The sequence below is a fragment of the Euwallacea similis genome, chromosome 4 (genome assembly GCF_039881205.1).
Source record: "Euwallacea similis isolate ESF13 chromosome 4, ESF131.1, whole genome shotgun sequence".
Lineage (NCBI taxonomy): Eukaryota > Metazoa > Arthropoda > Insecta > Coleoptera > Curculionidae > Euwallacea > Euwallacea similis.
In genome coordinates, this window is record NC_089612.1 from 84,094 (window position 1) to 105,055 (window position 20,962).

The 20,962-nt window shown below is 33.8% G+C and overlaps 2 protein-coding genes across 4 annotated transcripts in view; both read left to right on the forward strand.

Moving 5' to 3' along the window:
• milt (trafficking kinesin-binding protein milt) overlaps positions 1 to 17,564 on the forward strand; it is a 30,159-nt gene extending 12,595 nt beyond the window's left edge. For all 3 annotated transcript variants that reach the window (XM_066389075.1, XM_066389073.1, XM_066389074.1), the window contains 14 exons: positions 1,687 to 1,791; positions 8,618 to 8,722; positions 8,775 to 8,851; positions 8,904 to 9,153; positions 10,142 to 10,258; positions 10,337 to 10,467; positions 10,529 to 10,827; positions 11,025 to 11,321; positions 11,373 to 11,714; positions 11,826 to 12,136; positions 12,394 to 12,656; positions 13,224 to 13,431; positions 15,579 to 16,473; positions 17,268 to 17,564. In XM_066389075.1, coding sequence (XP_066245172.1) covers positions 8,801 to 8,851; positions 8,904 to 9,153; positions 10,142 to 10,258; positions 10,337 to 10,467; positions 10,529 to 10,827; positions 11,025 to 11,321; positions 11,373 to 11,714; positions 11,826 to 12,136; positions 12,394 to 12,656; positions 13,224 to 13,431; positions 15,579 to 15,820 — 2,511 coding nt within the window. In that variant the 5' untranslated portion in view covers positions 1,687 to 1,791; positions 8,618 to 8,722; positions 8,775 to 8,800 and the 3' untranslated portion in view covers positions 15,821 to 16,473; positions 17,268 to 17,564. The remainder of the gene's footprint in view (positions 1 to 1,686; positions 1,792 to 8,617; positions 8,723 to 8,774; positions 8,852 to 8,903; positions 9,154 to 10,141; positions 10,259 to 10,336; positions 10,468 to 10,528; positions 10,828 to 11,024; positions 11,322 to 11,372; positions 11,715 to 11,825; positions 12,137 to 12,393; positions 12,657 to 13,223; positions 13,432 to 15,578; positions 16,474 to 17,267) is intronic.
• Positions 2,284 to 3,428, forward strand: LOC136408215 (zinc finger protein 385B-like). Its single transcript, XM_066389091.1, has one exon. The coding sequence runs from the start codon at positions 2,473 to 2,475 to the stop codon at positions 2,914 to 2,916; it is 444 nt and encodes a 147-aa protein (XP_066245188.1). The 5' UTR covers positions 2,284 to 2,472; the 3' UTR covers positions 2,917 to 3,428.
• Positions 17,565 to 20,962: the final 3,398 nt, after the last annotated feature.

Sequence of the window (20,962 nt, forward strand, 5' to 3'; positions counted from 1 at the left end):
GGCTCCTTTGACATTGAAATATTTGTTCACGTCCTGAAGGCAAGATGAAAACATGAGCAGATCTAATTTTAAGCATTTATATTTATTTTTAAGCTTTCGCAAATCATCTGTTGGGGAGCAGGAAGTACAGTTTAAGTAATGTTGCTATTTTCATGGGTAAATCGTAAGTTATTTTGATTGATTTTTGCCTATCGCATTGATGAAATTAATGTTTTTATTGGTCGTGCTGATTTGTGAGTTTAATCTTGTTTAAAATTGAAGAGAAGTATGAGCAGAAGTGGGTCTTGCCTATGAAAATTGCGGTAAGTTCAGAAAATAAATTGATGCAGATGGTGTAGAGTTTTCATAATTCGGTTATTACTCCTTTCCTATACATGAAATTAGCTAAAGGTGAAGAAATTCTTCAATTCAAATATTTTTATCGCATGACAAAAGTGTAAATTTGGAGTAGGTATAAAGCGTTAATTTTTCGCACCTGCTAATAATCGGGCGACTACGTGATTAAACGATATAAGATAAAGGTTTTGCAGTTTTAAGTCTAGTGTAAAATAAGGCTTCAAAATTGTAACATGTAGAATCAAGGGCAGGGTAAGTTTTTTGATTTCTGTCTTGCAGGGATGAAATTCCGCTTTCATTTGGCATATTGTCTCTTGCTTCAATCATATCTGTTCAACAATGGTAGAAAATTGCTATTACCCTACTAAGACTGTAACGCTTAATGAAAGAATCCAAACAAAAAGGTTATTATTCTTATAGCAATTTTTTGAAGGCAATTGTAGTGAAGAGTTATCAACTTTATTACAATTAACTTTTTCATGTGAATCTCCCAGGGCTGATAAATGCTAATATTGGGAGAAGGAGGTCCTCATAAGATCCGTATACAACTATATTCTGATATTGAACTAAACAATTTATTGCTATTTTGCATAAAATAATAACATAGTTCGGAACAAAATTGTGTGTTAAGATTTAATGTCTATTGAAATTCCACTTCTCAAAACACTTTATAATTATAGTTTCCAATAGAGATATGGTTCTCCATTTTGTATAGGCTGTCACCGGGCCAGTATATTTTTCGTAAAACCATTTTTAATTTAAAAACAGATTTCTTATTGGACCGAAAAAAATGATTGGCACGGATATTTTAAACGGCACTTTGGACCGATTTATTGTTATACAAGAGCTTATTCGATTATATTTTTAGTCCACTTCCGCTTATCCAAAGCTACTGCCAACAATTAATGAACTCAACGATCCTCGCCATAATTAACGATCTGGAAAAAATCCCTATTATGAAAGATTTCGTTACTTGACCACCTAAAACGCAATAAAGACCTATTCTTTTCTAATGAATGGTGCATAAATAATTACTTTCCAGCCTAGCTTATTACTTTCTATGCCTCTTTATCTCGGTCTTAAGTAATTTATTGATTAAATCATACCGTGCATTGTTTGCTGACAGTTCCGTGGTTTTTTTATTAATTGCAGATTTGCAATTTTTCCCATCACACAAGACGGATGATTCTTTGTCTAATGTTTTCCCACCTAGAAAGAATAAAGTGTTCTACGAAAACGGTTTTAGTTCTTGTACTTACATTTAAGAACTGCGTTTTTAGTATGTTTTGAGTATAAATTTTTGTTTGTTTTAGAGAATTTTTATATGAACTATTTCCGTTTTTGTTTTAGAATTGTGCAGCGGTGAATCGCTTCCTGAAGTTGAGATAATCAGCCTTTTGGAGGAGCAAATTCCTCAGTACAAGCTGCGGGCTGATACTCTTACTGAATTTGGAGGTAAGTTTCAGTATTTTTGTTGCTATGTCTGTTGAAAAACTTAATATTTTGTCTTCTGCTGAATATGTCGTGTTTAAAAAGAAGAACTAGAATATACGAGTTATTGCAAAATGCTAGTTTAACTAAGATGTTATATCGTGTATATCTTTGAAAGAGTAGTAGTAGTAGAGATACATATACAGTGTGGAAGTTTTAGATGGAACAGATCCATATAACTAAGATGCCGAACATATGCGGCCAAAATCCTCGGACACGGTACTAGAATTGGTGACAATTCGTTGGTTTCTATAATGTGATATCTTTTTGAAATGATATCGCTTCGTTGAATAAACATGTATACAGCTCATCAAACACTACTCCTATCTGAACAAAAAAAAAGAGTGTTTAAAAGTCTTAATTTTTCTTCATTATAATCACAACGTTTATATTTACAATATCAATAACCTAAGTCCTGAACTAACTGTAATAATAATAACAAAAATTTCTAGTTAGACCCTGGTGAAGTGGCGTATCCTAAAGAGCACTGACAAAAACGTATTTTTTGCGCATTTTTGTTGTTTGCACCGCACATATTTCTCTCAATAAATACCGAAATTTATACCAATACTGACCGTTCATCATTTGAGTACTGTCCAATTTAAAATTCTTTAAATCTCAATTTGCCACAAAACGCTCGCGAATATGCACAGTGGTATCCAGGATGTGCCTGAAGGCTTCATGGACGTTCCCGAAGAACCCGTCCTAAAAAAAGGGCTTGACCATGGCCTGAACACCCAAATTAGTACTGTAAGTAATACAAGTGATGGAGCCTTATTCTGCGACATTTGCAATATCCGCGTGACCAGTACCAAAATCCTTCAAAGACACTTGGAAGGGCGGAAACACAAGTCCAGAGCTGAAAGAAGAGGCAAAACGTTCCATTGTGACATTTGTGATGTGACCGCCAATAGTGAAATTCAATTGAACATCCATTTGTCCAGTACCAAGCACAAGTCACGTGTCGCCAGAGAGGAGTACAAGGAATTCTTTGACGTGTCTGCATATTCCAAGAGCATGTACGTTTTGATGTTCGCTGTATTTTGTATTATTTTGAACCTCATTATTTTAGTTAAAGTTGCCATGTAGTTTATCTTTTTTTATATGCAAGTTTTCTTTCACTATGAAAAACAACTGTTTTTTAGTGCTCTTATGAAAACTCACATGTTTTATTACCCCATTCAAATAATATTGGTGATAACATGCTTTTAAGTGTCTGGTTGTTTAATACAACCAACCTTTATGTTAGTTTCCAGTTGTATTTACGTTGGTTCGTTTCAATTTTTGTTTTAGTGCTTATGTTAAGTATTTGCAGATCAGCTTCTAAAATTTGTTTAATAAGTTGTATCTTTATTTTCAAGGTACCCGAAGGTAGTTGAAAATAAGTAGATTTTTAGAAATGATGTCAAACGAACAGTCATCTAGTTTATATTACATTATTTTTTTGCTTTTACCAGGTTTTTGGCATATTTAGTGCCTGCATGTTAATAATATTTTAGATAAGTATTTTAAATGCATCATTTGTCAGTTTTGTTAAGACATTTATTTTCATATTTAATATTTCTTCTTTAATGTCTTTAATTAAAAACATGTTTAAAGAATCTCAAGACGTTTTATTTTATTAACGTATATAACAGTTTTTCAATTGATTGTGATTATGCATGATGATTCAAGATCGATAGTAGATCAGACGTTTGCGGAAAACCGGACACAATCATTCTGAAAAATTCAAAATATTAATAAGTCTTGTTCTATCGGCCTTGAATATTTCTAGTAATGCAACATTGCCGGTTATATAAAAAAGTAGCACTAACTGCAATATACTAAATAGGACACCCTGACCCACTTCCTAATCCGCTTCCATACATCTTCTCTTGTGTCATATTTCAACGTCCAAAATAAACGATCTGGCCCATATGTTATTTTTTTGCCATTTTAGCTGCCAGTCTGCAAACAATGCGTTTTTGACTATCTTTGTGAAGTTTTATTTAATTTTTGAAGATTCTGAACGTTTCTTTACTTTTTATTATCATTTCAAGGTATAATTGACATGGTTTTTTTGTTTAATGTTATTGTGTCGATTGTCAAGTGAACTTAATTGATTTAAAATTTTTCTTTTTTTTTAAGTAACTGTAACAACCAGATGTGCTTTAGCGATTTGAAAATTTCCGTTTTGATTTGTCAAGTAACCTGAATTTTTTGCTATCGATTTTCAAATTATCTCAAATATTTTCCATCGATTATAATGATTATAGTTACTTGAACTCGTCTTATTTTTTTTTGGTTTCATTTTTCTAGTGACTTGAACTGACCTTCATTTTTTTTTTATCTCAGTGTAACCTACATTAGCCAGATCTGTTTCTTTCATTTGTCCAATATTAACTACTATTTTAACGTGATTTATGTTACAAAACCGATTTTTCTCTCAAACAAATTTCCTTTAATAGTAAAAATTTGACAATTGTATAATCTTCATTACGATTGATTAATTATAAATAAATAGCAGTATCAGTGGTTGTTCTCCTAACTACATATTTGAGTTGTTACCTAATAATCATTACCCGTTTTGTCCTAGTTTTATGGTCAGTATGACCATAAAATGAGTTTTATGCATATATGAATATAATGACAAATAAAGGGCGATTATTTAAATAACACCTGAAGCAGACATTGAGATATGAGTGGTATGTCTTGGATAAATTCATCTGTTATAACGTGTTGTCAGTCAAGTGTTTTACGGAAAATAGCAAATGGCTTAGCTAACGCCTTACGTTAACGGTTCGTTACTTCCTTTAATTTTTTTTAATAACTACTTGTTACTAACACATTTTTAATTTTTTAGCACTTTTAGATCTTTCTTCATTTACGCATCTCTCTCACGGATATAATTCCTGTTGTCATCATTCAAACACTTGAAATATATTAAAACCCAATCAATATCACGATAGTCTGTTTTATCTGCATATGCTTGAAATTAACAATGGCTTTATCGGTTAATAGATAGTTACGGCACAAAATTTCTGTTGAACACGTGTCAGTCAGTGCTTATGACAAATCTCGAGGTAAATACCACCTATGCATAAATGGATCCTTTAAAAATCCTGATGTAAAAAAGTAATTAAATATTCAAAAATTTGGCATTTTATTTTCTTAATTTTTACTTACGTTTTTAAAAACCTACAACGCAGTACACAGGACAATTTTACAAACATTTTAAAGTTAATGATTGAAGATAAACATTTTAGATTAAATTCGCGATTCAATTTTATTGTTATCGATGCCTTATCGAGTTTTGGATATCCTAATATTAGAACTTATTATTTCCAACAACAATATTGTTCTTAACCTAGATAATTGTCTTAGTACATAGTACTTCGATGTTTACCGTAATAATTGGCAATAAAATTCTTATTTATGTCTTGCATTTTGAGCATGAAATTATAATATCTGATGTTATATTGTAGGTCATAACATTAAATACTTAATAATTAATGAGAGAAACGCGAAATCCAGGAAGTGTCTTTACCACATATAGGTTACCTTGTTGGACCTGTCATGTCCAGCCGAAGTGAATTTTCAGTATTTCCGTGAACTTCATGAAATCGACCTATTGGGGGAAAATCCCTGATCTTGTTGTATAATAGAATTGATTGTTCTAAATACAATATTCTGGCACGCATCCCACGATCGATGGAGGCCTGTAGGGTATTGTGTCAAACCACAGGGTGAATAAACAATCCTCGTTGCCCGGGACCCAAAGGAGACAATTTTGTTTTATTTGCCCTGTGGAGGGTTTCCAGAACACCTTAACCTTCCATAACCAGTTGGACTCCACGTCGTCAGTAGTATTAGTGGCGTCTCAGATCTCATGGCGTGCTAAACGATAGTTCGAATCCTCATGTGAGAAAGATTAACATTTCAACCTGGAATACTGTGATGTGAGTCAGTCCCCACAACTAAGTGCTGTTCCGTTTCACTAGTAGCCAGCATATACACTCACATCAGCCAATCTGCTTAGTTCAACTTAGATCCATCTCTGTACCAGCGGATTCTATCATGGACTATATCTGGAGAGACATTTACGCCCCAGTCTTGGCGGTCACCATTAACCTCTTAATTCCCTTCTCGAACTTAGACCCATGGTTCTGGCCACGTGTTAAAGTGTTTATTTATTAACAATATACATATATGAATATATATACAAAACAGATTAAAAATATAGACATTGATAAACAAATTTGCTTAGAAAAATGCTCTGAATTCAATATAATCCGCTGGATAATGCACGCTCTTGAGTTTTTATCATGATGTAAACAGCAAAATTGGTCCACCTATGTTACCTTGAAGATAACATATTTTTAACGTGATGCGAAACAGATAAATACTTGCGGAATTATACCTATTATTTAGTACGTTAACAAACTTAACAGCGTAATTAATTATGTCTTTAAACAATGTTATTAAAACGGCGTTTATCTCGGTCTATGGAAGATATAGTTTTTTCATGGCGAACTGGTAGGATTTTTTCAAACTGCTTTTGTCATTTTTCTTAAATTCAAAATGGTAATTGTGCACATTTTATTGGCCAATGTTTGGTGGTTTAATTGACTGGGGTTATTACCTTGGTCGAACAAAAAAATAATTTTATAGGTTCTCTGAACCATAAAGATCTTCGTTTTCCTGTAATCACGCAGCAGCAATTACCAAATCATTTTTACCAACTTTGCAGTAAAATATTGGATAAATATTTTCAAGGCCTTTAACTAGTCTTGCATTGTGTCTAGGCAGGTAACTGCAGTACATTTTTAGCGTACATTTGTCGCTTGTTAGTGCATGACTATTTTGTGTGTAAAAATTCACATGATGTCTAAAGTGTGTTTGGATTTATTAATTACATTGGCAGGAACATGGAAAAAGAGTATGTAATGCTCAGTGAATGTTGCTTTTTTTCTCTTTAAGTTATATATAATAAAGTTAGTTTTGTGTTAACAGGCAATAATGATTAGTTGAACGGTTTTTGTGAACCTAACCACATAACTATGAGGTAATAGTCATGCAATAGACTTGTTTATATAAGCGGAGTAACCATATTATCATGGGTGCAGTATTGGCTGCCCAATGGTAACCCAAACAACACAAGTTAGTCTAAAGGAAATCTAATGCACAGAAATTTTTGGGCATTCGCATATCCAATAGATTATACAAATGTTGCTGTTGCTGTTTTGTTGTTGTAAGTGTTCTGCTGTTGTAACTGTTTTAACTGTACTTAAAATGTCCACCCGAATGGTTATTACTTAAGAAGTATGAAATGGATTTTACATTATCACATATTTTGACATTTCGCTCCATTTTCTCAGTTTCTTAATCGCTAGCATTTCGTAGTATCGTTTGAATTATCTAAAATTTTATTTAATTTCATTTGTGCAAAAATGTAGAATGGGAGGAGAATGGCGGAAAAAACAAACCCCCAACTATAGGTATGTACGTGCCCGGGAAAGGAAGTACGACGTATTGCTCTCTCTAGATAGAATAGTCATATTGAAGCAGACTAATTCCGTAACCGGACAATCTTATTTTCAAATAAAGTGTGTTTTGGCCACAGGATCCAGAAAGTGAAAAGAAAATACTATAAAGAACCAAATTCAACCTCTTCAAAAGTTTTAACTCGTCCATGTCTTTCAAACAGTTTAACGGAAGTTCTTTTTAGAATGCCATTTTATAGTATAGTGCATTTATTCAATAAGAGGTAAAGAAAGTAAAAAATGAGTTTTGATAAAGTGTCTGCCATAAAATCCAGTGATATAGTTCTTTTTTCGCACAATATGGTTTAGGTGCAATAGTTTCCATCGTTTCCAAAAATGCTATTTTTTCTTTTTTTTTTAAACAACAAAATTTAATTTAATTGAAAAAGTCATGATTATGGTTGAGAATTTAGTGTGTCTCTCCTAAGCAACTTTTTCGTAGATATAAAAATAATCCATACGAGCGTCAAAAAATATTACATACTTATAGTGTGAATAAATTATAATATTCTGCAGCTTCACTTCTTTCTGATGCAGAAATCTGATTCCAAGACGCCCTAAACCTATTAAAATTAAACAAAGCAAAGCAAAGCTTAAATGTATATAATTTTATAAAATAATGCTCTGTAAGCAATATAAATGTGACAATGTGCAGTAATTAATATTTAAAATTTCATAATATTTTTAAACAAATTTGGGTCTTTTTGAAAAAGTTTTTCGAACCTGCGTGCATTTCATGAAATTAGACAATCCTTGTATGCAACCGTGGATTTGTGGAAACCCCTTAGTGCGTTATTTTCGCAACAAAGCAAATACAAATGTGAATTAATTCATCATTTTAGATATACATATGTATATATCGTTAAACGCTTATGCATTTATGTACTTCATTGCTCCATAAAATTTGCTGTTCTAATCGGGCAATAATAAAATCTCCTGAAAAAACCAATATTATTTTTCATTATTCTCTCTAATATGCATTTTACAAAGAATAATCTAATTTTTTCTTCAAATTTCATAAAACCAACATTATCTCCAATTTAAAAACCTTTTTCGTATTTGTAGATATCTTGACATAAAACATTATAAATGAGCTCCTTTAGTTTGCTTGAAGATAAATGAATCTTGTATAAATTATTGTTATTTATTTACGATTATTGTAAAATAAAATTATGCATCCATAAGTCTGTAAATCTGTAGTGCGTCCATATTAACATTGTCTATTATTGTGCAATATTTAAATAATTAACAATTGTCTTTTTTTGCAGGATACGAAAATCAAGACTGGTTCATCCCCTCCCCAGCACTTCAGGTTGACGAAGCAGATTTGAAACTGTCCCCGGATCAAATCCGAGAAACTCTTAACTATTTTCGTAAGTTTTAATTCATACCAAAACCTCCAAAATGACTAGCTTTTTCTTCTAGTTCTATGTAGTGACCGTGTGAGCCAAATGACAAAAACTTACGATGACATAGAAGCGGTAACGAGGCTTCTAGAAGAGGTAGTTATCACAATCAATACATTTTTCGCAATTTTTTGATAAACATTTTTAGAAAGAAAAAGACTTGGAACTAACCGCAAGAATAGGAAAAGAACTATTACAGCAGAACAATAGACTTGAAAACACAGTCGCTTCATTAGAAACAGACTTAAAAGCCGCATATGAGAAGATCACCCAGTTCAGCCATGAAATTCATAAGAAAACGGAGCTCATTCAGATCCTTACAAACGACATGGACGAGTCTACGTTTGAGGCGGGGTCGTCTGGAAAAATTAATCTGGAACTTATGCAGAAGAGAATTGGTGAGTTTATTATTATCCACAAGTGTTTATAATTTTTTTTAACTTCCATTAACAAACTATTAATACCGCCAACCTGATTTCCGTCAAAATGCATTACATTAAGCAAGAGTAATCATATTACATATGAGGTTAATTTTAGCAGTGCATTTCCATTAAAAAAATAAACATGAGGGTGTTCGAGTGTTAAGCGGAGGTGTGAGATTTGAAAATATATATTTATGTTAAAAAATGTTTCACTGTTCCATGTGGATCTGCAGCAAATTCTTCTAGAAATGCGTTAATTCTATCTGGAGGATAGTATGTTATTTAGCAGTGTTACCAAGAATTGCATAACTGTCGACTCTGCCGAACGGAAACAATGTTAAGAGGACACCTTCAGCTGAACAGGATTGTTAAGTTCAACCTGTAATGGGGTTATTTCGAACATATCCAATCTCGGACTTATGTGTGTGGATCACCTGGCCTTCTTCTCTAATAATATTTGAGGGCAAATTAAGCTAAGAAGCTGCTTTATAGCAGCGATAGATGTGAACCAATTAAACAAGTCTCCCCTGCACATCCAAATGACTTCCATTTAATTTTATTAGTGGGTTTGCACAGGCTATTAATACATTCTAGTTAAAACTGGCCACAGCCGCAAGCCTGTTATTTCACAATGGTTAGGCTTCTTTCTAAAACAAATTTTACGTGATATTCTCATTGTCTCGAATTCAAATTACACTCATACGTACAGGTATCTCTTAAATCTACTAACAATTTTGCTGAAAAAGTGTATTTTAATGATATTTTATTGTTTATATGTAGTTATTTATTTACAATGAGGTAAACTTATAAGAGGCTTATCTCTTTAAGTTTTGATAATTTTGACTAATGTGCTCTGTCCGAATGTCTTGTGAAATAGTATACAGTACATTACCTAATATCACAAGACTTTAGTCTCTAAAACAAAGCGAGAGTAGAAGCATAAATATTTATTTTTTATTCGCAGCATCCCTTCAAGATGAAAACAAGTCCTTAAAGTCAGAGTATTGCCGATTAGCTTCTACCGCGGATGATATTGAAGCTCAAGAACAAAGATTGCTGAAGGACTTAACTGGACAATTAAGTAAGTGTCTTCACACCAAAGATTTTCGAATTAACATCGATCATCGACGAAATGTTTATAATAATTTGCAATATGCAGCTTGTGCTAATTCAAGTATGGGTTATCTGGAAGACGAATTGGATAGGGTGAAAGAGGAGAACCGTTTCCAACACGAGCAAATATTAGCTCTACAAGCTCAATTGCAAGACACTGAGGATAAATTAAGAAAAGTAAGTAATCTAGATGAAAATACATTGTCAAGAATTATTCTATCAACTTTCTTTTTAAAAGCTTTTGACAGAAAACGATGAAACAAATAGTCTCCTGCAAATTACCAAAGAAAATCAAGGCAGCTTAGCGGTGGAGCTATCAGAGTTCAAGGCGAGGTATTACGAGGTGCAGGCGCTGTTGCAGGATGCTCAAGAGCAAATCAGGAAATTGAGAAAGAAACAAATGCCCGGAGCCAGGCTTAGCATGTTCTCGGCTTTGGGGGCCACCGGAACTGGCCAATATGACAGTTTACAGAATGAATTGGAGATGTCTATGCATTCGGAGTTCAGTACTGATTCGGGAATATCTAATGAAGTTATGTAAGTAAATAGTCATTTAGTCCTTGTTAGCAAGACAAGCAAGGTACCATGTAACAATAAATTTCAATATTATTTTGAAAAATTCACAAATATGATTTCTTTTTGTAAAACCTAGTTGCCACGACGTGTCAAATAACCCCATCAACGTTTGAAATATCATAACAGTATTAGATGCTTATAGCAACATGTCTTTTCAGTCCCCAATATAAAAAGGTGTTTCACACTGTCCGCTGCGCCTCACAAAACTCCCTTAGCAGTGCAGAGAGTCTAGGAAGTCTGCACTCCTCAATGGGAGGCTACGTGAGCACTTCTAGTGTTCCCGGAGGCACCGGGCTGCGTATAAGCGCCATGTCTCAAGGAGGTTTCAACAGATATCGCAGGCCATCTTCCTCGATTTACAGCAGCAGCTCATTGGGTTATCCCAGTTTGGATTCCATCGGGCATTCTGATAGCGAGTCTTCCATGCCAACTACCGATTCTGAAGAGGGATATCCGTAAGTTTTCTTAAAAAAAAAAGAAAGATTGTTGTGTGATGCTTTATTTAGGGGTAAACCACAAAAAGGAGTTCCGGGGGTTCCTGGAGCTACAGAACTAGAAGCTGCTCTGCAGAGACTAACTCCTGGGGCTGTTTTAGCCCGAAGGGCCAATCTCCAATCAGGCACCGCCTATGGCGGTTATGAGGGAGACTACTTACCCTTTGGTTGTCGTACTCCTGACAGTTTGATGTCTACGGGGTCCGGAAACTTTTACAGTGGAAACTGGAAAATTCCGGAGAAGCTGCAAATCGTAAAGCCTATGGAAGGGTCGCAGACTCTGCATCATTGGTCACAACTCGCGCAACCTACTTTCGGTGGATTGTTGGAGGAGCGGCCTGGCGTTAAGATAAGGTATTTACCTTATTAAGAGCCAAATTATATCTTATAATAAAAAATTTTCTGGTATTGTTACCAGTATCTAAAACTATCACAAATTAATACTACCTTCTTTTATTTATTTAGAGGTGGAAAAGAATTGGAAGAAATGGGCCTTGAATCTTACGGTCTAAGCGACTTGGAAGAGGATGAAGAGTTCAGCAACCCTGGAAAACTCTTCGACACTTCAGTTCACACCTTCACTTACACAAATAGTACAGTGATGCATCCAGATGACGGTACATTTGTGACACCCAGTAACATGGGCAGCAGAGTGGCATCTGTTTGTAGTAGCATACAAAATTCACCACCGCGAACGCCAGTTACATTGAGCAGGCGAAATTCCTGCAGTACTTTCTCGACTACTCTTGGATTGGCTAAAATGCTCAATGAGAGGGGTAGGTTTTGTGTTATATTATCACTGTATGATTTATAATGTCATCGTGAATCATCATGATTGTAAAAATACCAGCGAACTATAATTTTAACTGAAAGGTGAATCCCATTGGTTTAGAAAACACCCCAACTATCAAAGAGTATTTTTCACCAGTGGAATTGCGTCAATCTTTTTTTTTTTTGTTCATTTGTGATGCAGCTAAAAAAAAAATGATACATTAATTTTTTGATCAATAACACGTACTTATTTTAAATTCAGGTATTAAAGCAGTGACACCCTCAGCATACAACACACCCAGTGGTATCAACAGTTTCACTCCAACTGCAACTCCGCACAATAGCCCGGACGGCAGTCCTCTGAGTACAAGAGCAGGTTCTCCAGAGCCTTACGAGGCGTTCAGTTTACCTCAGCTTCTTCTTAGTTCCGTACCACAGTTCCTCAGAGACACCGTAGGTGGTGGCAGCAAAAAACCTAGTTTTACTAAGGGAAAGAGGAGATCTAGCAGGCAGGAGAAACCAGAGGTAAACGATTACTTTCCTCTCTTGAAAATGACAATATTTGAATCCATGTTTGAAGTGTGACGAGATTGATTTGAGTTTTTTATGGTGACAGCCTTAATTTAATGGAATTGGGTACTAATAATAAATAGTGTATATTCATTTCGATTTCGGTTCAGAAATTTCCAAATTGGGTTAGCGAATCTCTACTGAATTAGTGAAAAGCAAGAATCTAAATGTGAGTAAGTAATAAAATGCACATGTATGTGTATATAAAATAAATATAAAAATGATATGGTTTGAACGCGCAAGTTTCATAATTTTTTCACCAATAAAAACTCATTTATATTTATAGTGTTTTATTTCAGTTCGGAACTATCGTTATTCCTAAATGATACCGAAAGCATATTATTGTTCCTCAATCGAAATAAAATATTCAAAAGTATTAAAGGTCAACAATCGCGCTACATGAACAACAATTTTTGAACTTTGATCAGTTCACAATAAATTTTATTCAATAAAGGCTTACTAACCTTTGAGTTACATTTTTTTACTAGTTGTCTTTGATTGTTATAAAATATGTTGTTTCAGAGCCTCGTTGGGAAAATAGAAAAAATTGGCATTAGTAACTTAATGGCAGGTCCAGCTGCTCTGTCCATATCAGGGGGGATGTACACTAGACCGGCTATTACTAGTCCTATGGCTCAACTAACGTGTTTGCTGCCTAGTTATACCAATGAAGGTGAAAGTTCTTTATCAGGAAAGGGTGGAAATAGTATTGAGAAAACGACTGAACCTGGTGAGTTAAATTTATTAAACGTTTGGATAATATCGAGGTTAATTCGGAAACTGCTGAGGTATGTCTTGAATAAGTTCGTTATCTATTGTCAATGTCAGATGTTCGAAGATAAATATCAAATTGTATAATTAAAGGCCTACGTTAGTAAAAACAGTAGTTGAAGCTGTTAATAGAAACAATAATTGAAGTAAAAAACATGGCTTAGTTGGTTTGAAGCCGATTTACCCGTCTCAACAAATTAAAAAATAATTAATATTAACCACTACGATGTTGTTATTTCTAACTACAGACTTGCAAGACCCGAAGAAATGTTTAATGATAATCCTGGAAAAAGAGAAAAGGCCCCTAAGGGGTCAGTTATTCCATGAAAAAATGGCAAACCGGCATTATGTCGGCCCCTGAGATGGTGTTGTGTGAATCTGCTGATAGATTTGCTAATCCTTTATAAATAAAAAAAAAGTAATAAAAATACATATATTTATTATATTCATCCATTTTAGGCAATTAATACAACCATGAAAATAGGAGCCTAGATCATAATTTAACTTTATGCCCGGTTTTCTACCGGACTAGATAAATATAATCATAAAACTAAGAAATCATCTATGAATACGTTGGCTTAAATTAGAATTATCGTATTTTTAGTTTAAACTTGATTTACCGAACTAAGGCTAAGAAATAATACCAAAACCATTGGTAAACAACAACAATTCAGTCACCTACCACCATTCAAATTATTCTGACAGTAAATAAACAAATCAAATTTCAAACACGCTTCCATTATAAAATATCCCCAAAATGTGTCCCTTAATTCTTTTCATGACGAAAGAGGAATGTCTTCGATCTCTCAGAGAGTTAGAATTAGAGGCATACTCGATGCTTGTGTCTACCTTGAGGGCCCAAGGACCCCTTACTAACGAAAAACGACGGACCCTTAAAGACTTATGCAAAACTCTACATATTAGCTCAGAGAGGCACAAATGCGAAGTAAGAAGAGCTATTAATGACGAAAGGTTGAACACTATTGCTTATCACTTGAATGGAATGGCAATCAATTCTCAAGATTGGTGCCAGGAAGGACGTCCTATGTTGCCAATATTGCAGAAGGTTTCTCCGCAGACTTTACATCCTATTATAAGTGACAATTTGGGCTTCACTTATCTGGATATGGTTAACGAGGGGTATGACGGAATTCAGAAGGACCAAAGAGATTTGGTAGTAGAAAATGAAATTCACGAGAAGAGTGAACAATCTAAAATCAAATGTTTGTGTGGGGAAAAAGTCGATAATGGGCATTCTGAGAAGATGCTACGCAAGAAACAGAAAATTATGATCGTTTCCAACTGCGAAAGCATTCCTACTAGCAGCATTTTACATAAAACTCTCCCAGTTCCATTCACTAAGGTCACAAAAATAAATTTAAATAAGTTAAAAATTATTCCCAGTTTCCCTTCTCCGGCGTTGCAAGTCTCCAATACTAGCAAAAACTTTAGTGGTAACAAAGGAGGTAAACGCATCATTCCCATATCACAACTGCAAGTTTTGAATCAGAAACTGAGCTCTAAAGGCACGATCAAATTCTTACCTATTAGCGGCAAGATATTTGGGAAAAATATTACAATGAGTACTATTGGAAACCAAACCGGGCTGAAGACGCAGGTTTTGCAGCCATTTTTATCAAACTGTCATAAAATCCCGCCCTTGTCCAAAATAAAAGTGAAAAACATTGAAGTAATAAACAAGACAACGAGTCAGAACAAGGAGAAAAATAAAGGGGAAGAAGTTAAGAATTATTGTGGTCTCAAAGAGGAAGAAATTGACCAAGATGAAGAGAATGGGATAAAGGAGGTTTACAATGGCCAATCAGGGGCAAATCAGGGAAGTGGAAATAAAGTGACAGGAGTCAAAGAAGTAGTACAAGATAGTGACCAAGATGATTTAGCTTCGCTCATGGAAATAGATTCTAGTGAATTAATTAAGCCTGAAGTTAAAAGGTCTTTAGTTGCTGCAAAGAAATGATGTATTTTCATATTATTGTTTGATTTGTGTTGAACTGTTAATAAAACTAAAATGTTTGTTTGCTTTGAGTTTGTTCGTTATTTAACTTATAAAATATCTGTTATGACTTTTATGTCCTTTGATTTCAGTCATAAAGCCAAAAACCGATCTTGGAGTTCCTGGTAAACCTGGCAGTGGAGCCCTAAACCGCCGGTTGGAACAACTGAACGCTCGTAAACAACGAAGACAAGTAGGTTCAGGGCAGACAAGGCCAGATCTTGGAACTGTCTCCTCAAGAAAAACTCCTGAAAGGGAACAAACTCAGTCCCAAACCTCAACTTTAGGCACTCTGAGTAGTCTACTCTTCGGTAGAAAGGGCGGGTTATTCTAATTCCGCCAAGGAATAATGTTATTGGCCATATTTATTGAAGATAGGGTTACGTTGACCATCACGAAGGGTGTATCTAGTCAATATCTGTTTATTTAACCGCAATAGGAGACGATAGATTTTAGGTGGACTGAAATGCACAAGAAATCCCTAATTTTTTCCCTTATTTATTCATCGCAATAAATGAGTGTCGAGAAATAGGTTTCTCAGTTTAGACTCAAATATTTGATTCAGTTACAAATTCCTGCCTTTATTCTAACGTTTGGCACTCAAAAATTATGATTTTTAATTATTTATATGTTAGAGAAAAATGTTTTAAGACGTTGTGAAAAGAAGCTCAAGTAATTTAATGCAAATTGATATTATTGAATTGTGATTTACTATTTAAAAATGAATTAGGCTTTTTTGCTAAGTGTTTGGATTTTCCCGTCGCTTGTTGCTTCTTAGTTTGTTCAATTTCAAAATGAAATTTTATGTTTTTTTTCTTTTATATACTCATTTTGGATCTAATATTCTTATACCCTTCCAAAATTTTTCTTAAACAAAAATATCAAAATTAATCTGAAGTATTTTTGGTGCTGCTAGGGTTAATGTAAAAAAGCTCGTGTACATAGTGAGAAACGAAACTGATAGATTTTTAGGCAAATGTACAAAGTGTTTCCTAAATACGTGTAAAAAATTTAAGAGCGTAATCCTAAATGAATTTCAAGTGGAAAATGTCTAATAAACAAATGTCCACAAACGCTTCGTTTTCCAAATACAGGGTTTTAAAATGTATTTAAAAAAAAACATTTTCCTTGAATATTTCCAATTTGGCTCAAATTTGATTTTTTATTAACATAAAAAATAATTATGTAAAAGTTACATAATATATAAATATTATTTTTTACTAACGTGTAAAATGGCAGCTAATTTCTAATCAGTGCAATGTTTACTCAAGACAGATGTATTATAAATAATGGTGGTCATTTTCAACAGTTCTTATAATATTCAATTAAGTTATTTTTTGTTCTTGCCATTGAAATAAATTAACTTTGCACTGATCGTTTATTAATAAAGCGTTCCTGCAATTTTTCCTGGTTCTGTTTGAAACAAAGAACATAAAAATCGGTCTTAACTAACGGCAAACGTAGCGTCATACATTTCGCGTGTAAATAGTATGTATAATAAAGATATTCCAAACGTACGCCACTGTCGCATAAAAGAAATCTGAATACATATAAATATGAGGCTCTTTACTACACATTCGCCTGCTAAAATTCAAAAATCCAATTTGAGTCAGGTTGGAAATTTTCAAATAAAACGGTTTTTTTGGTATATTTTAACACCTTGTATTTTAAAAACGAAGCATTTGCGAACATTTGTTTATTAGACATTTTCCACTTCAAATGCGTCTAGGACAATTCCCTTAAATTTTCTACAAATAATTAGAAAACACCCTGTATAATAGTTAATAATAAGGCGAAGTATTGTGTAAATCTAAGTTGTATGAGTTTTGAGTTTATTACGAAATTAATAGAAACAAATTTTCTGTCGTAATTAAATGATTTTGATTCCTAACTTGATTAAGCGAGTATATATGCTGACCGCTTATTTATTACAATAATTACTTAATAGATGATTTGATACTAGAAAATATAACATTTAGAAATTCAGTCATTATTAAGTATAAGTTTAGTGCTTAACTATTTTATTAAATATAAAGGATGTTGCCTGTTGAATTAATTGAATAAAATTTCGAAAATTATCTTGCTTTCTATTATTAGTGCCAATTTGGGGTTTGCTTATCTAGATGTGGCTAACGGTGGAGCAATATGAAGAAAATCAGAAAGACCGAAATGGCTTGGCACTAGAAAGTGTCATTATAGAAGGGGGGAAAACAATGTAAAATCACATGTTTTCTTGTCAAAACGTTGGTAATGGGTATTCTAAAAAGACACTTCAAAAGAATCGACACATTATGATGATTTCCAACTAGGAGAGTATCTCCACCAGCAATATTTTATATAAAACCCTTTCAGTGCTATTCACTAAAATCACAAAAATAAATCTGAACAAGTTAAAAATGGTTTCCAGTTTCTCCTTTTCGACATTCTATACCAACAAAAACTATTAGAAGCAAAGGAGGCAAACACGTCATTCCCATATCGCAACTGCAAGTTTTGAATCACAAGCTGAGGTTTAACAGCACGATCAAGTTATTACAACCAATCAGACAAACGGGCTGTGGAGAACTATGAAAAAAAAAGAAGGAAAGTGAAAGTTGAGAAGAAAGAAAATGGCCAGTGTCAGAAGAATAAGATAGTAAAGGATATCGACAATGAGGAATCAGCGGCGAAAGGATTCAAAGAAATAGTAGAAGATAATTTGATTTCTCTTATGGAAATAAGAGTATATTCACTAGGTAAAGGAAGTCTTGATTTTTCTATTTTATGCATTTTACAGCTCATCCGTATGTTTGTTTTTCTACTACTCACTTTAAAAGACGCCAGTATAATGTGTGTTGAATGACTAAAGTGCTTTTTGCCGTTTTCAAACACTTGACGTTTGGGTCATAGTAATATACTTACTGGGGTATAATATACTATTAATAGTGGTTGCCTCTAATTTTTTGTTTTATTCTTGTTCAAAAAGTTGGTACAAAGTAACAAAAAATGTCATTAAATATTTCTGTTATTTTAAAACACAAATTCTCATTTGAGAATAAAAATTCTGCATTTACGGAGACTTACTGTAATTATGATGAAAGAGACCTACTAAAAGGCAAAATGAGGAAAAAAATTATTTTATTTCCCTTGAGGTAACCATTTTTTACTATAAAGTCTAAAAAGACAACTGTAATTTCTATTCGAGGAACTATTAAACAAAAAATATTTCACAATCTCGAACTCCAGTTAAGAATAAAAAAAAAACAAAGAAAAATATACATAATTAAACAAAGACATCAAAGTATTCACGAAGCTCTGCATATAAAATCGCCATATTATTGTTTTGACAACCCAAAGACCATGTAAAAGTATGCAGACAAAAAAGAGCAGAACATTAGTTACAACTGGAGGAAAAAGTGCCTTCGTGTAGGTAGGGACTCCTGCAGTTATCCCAGGATGACTTATGCCTTGAGCGGTCTCTCATCATCGGCGAGTTGCTCTCCTAAAATAAAAAGAACAACAAGATAAAAAAAGAACCACTTGTGTTTGGTTAGTCCGATTCGGAATAATGGGTTCAAAAACGATCGCGGAGTAAATACTTTCGACTTGGACCGACTACATGGAGGAAAGTTTCATTAGTTATCATGATAGGTATATGCTCACGAAGCAGAAAATTTCTCCACGGGTGAGAGCAATACTAAATTAAAAATGTCATTGTTAATTGAAATCAAATAATAGGCCATTTAGCCCAAAATTGTTATTAGCACATACATCACAGAGTTTTAAATAGCACATTTTGATAGGACCATAGAATTAATATTGATGATATAAACATAGTCAATGTTATAAAAAATAATGCCTAAATGTAGGCCACTAACCATACGCAATGTACACCCACTGAAGGAAACGCTGTATTGGCTAGATTTACCTAGTAGATTGTTTAAAATTTTAATGATTTCTAATATTAAGAATGTTATTAAATGAGAAAATGTGGCATTATAAAGGACGTCAGTGTCTCTTGTGCATATGTGTGGCTGTATAGGTGATCAAAACGGAATATTTAAACACTCGTGTAGTTTGGTAGTATCCTTAATGCATCTTCTCGATTAAACGTTGCTCCAAGAGTTCGGCTAAAGACAGGCCAGCACATCTGGGATAATTAATTGTTTGTCGAAGCCCGTCAAAGCAAGCTTGACTAAAGTTTGCGTTCCTTCTTCATTCTCGTCTTCTCGAAATTATTTCCCACAGGTACCTACTACTTATAAAGTAATTAGAAATATTTGTTCGAAACGGTACTATAAGTCTTTGGTAGGCACACACTGTAAGAGGTACCCAATCAAAGAGTATTGTCGAATCAAATAACTTTAGAATATCAGAAAAAATACCATTGAAGACCTAAAAATATGGTTTCATTATTGCTTCACACTTACACCATTTTAAAGCAACTCCATTAACATTCAGGCTTGACTAGCTGCAGTTTTCAAATGATTCTAATTTCTTGGCAAACATGGCTAATGGTTTCCAAATGACAATATGCAGTCGTACAAATTCAATTTACATATGCTATTTGAGTTAAGTAGCTTTTATGTGAGTTTGTAAATGGATGTTTTGCTTTATTATTACGTAGATGTCTAGAATCACATCAGAGGTCGGTGGTAGTCGAGAAAAAAACAAATAGGGCTGTCGCCCACGGTGAAAAAAACACATCAACCGGATTTGGATATCATATCTGAAAACCTTTTTAATGGAAAGACAATGTATTGATGCCATTTTGCATATTCCTGCCGATAACTTCGGATACCTGCTCAACTGTAATCTGGGCAGGGGGTTCTTTCTTAATGCAAGTCCAGGTCATTAAATTACGATAATTCGTATAAATTACGACGTGATTTAGATTAGAGAGAGGGTTCCTGCGGATTTCGATTATTTGCATAATGGTTTTAATTTATATCAACGTTATATCAGTCGTGTTGGTCACAGATACCGTTGTTCGTACAAGGCATATTTGGAAACATATATATGTATGTGAGAAATTTCTTGAGTTCATAACTTTTAGTATTATGAAATTAGAGTTAGTAAAACTGATAGAGCCATCTGGAGATGAAGCACTGTCGAACGACTACCGCTACTACCGCCACTACCGAATGGCTAAGTGTCGAGGAATCCCATTTGGGACTAGGGCATGCTTAGATAACGGAGAAGGAAAAGTAGAAACGGAAAATAGAAGTCAGAGTATAGATATGCAGATTTGCAACCGGACAGTAGTAAATTCGTTAGTTTATCTTTCTACATTTTCATAATACAATTACATTTCTTATGGACTACGGAGGATATGCCGAATATTATTCCGACATGTACATATACAGGGTAGCGCACCAAAAAGTTTCTACTGAGGTTTTTCCCTTGTAAACGAATAGATAAAAATATGCTCTGACACATAAAGATTAGTTATCGAGGAGACACATTTTTCACATATTCGCTCCCACTCTGCCCCAAA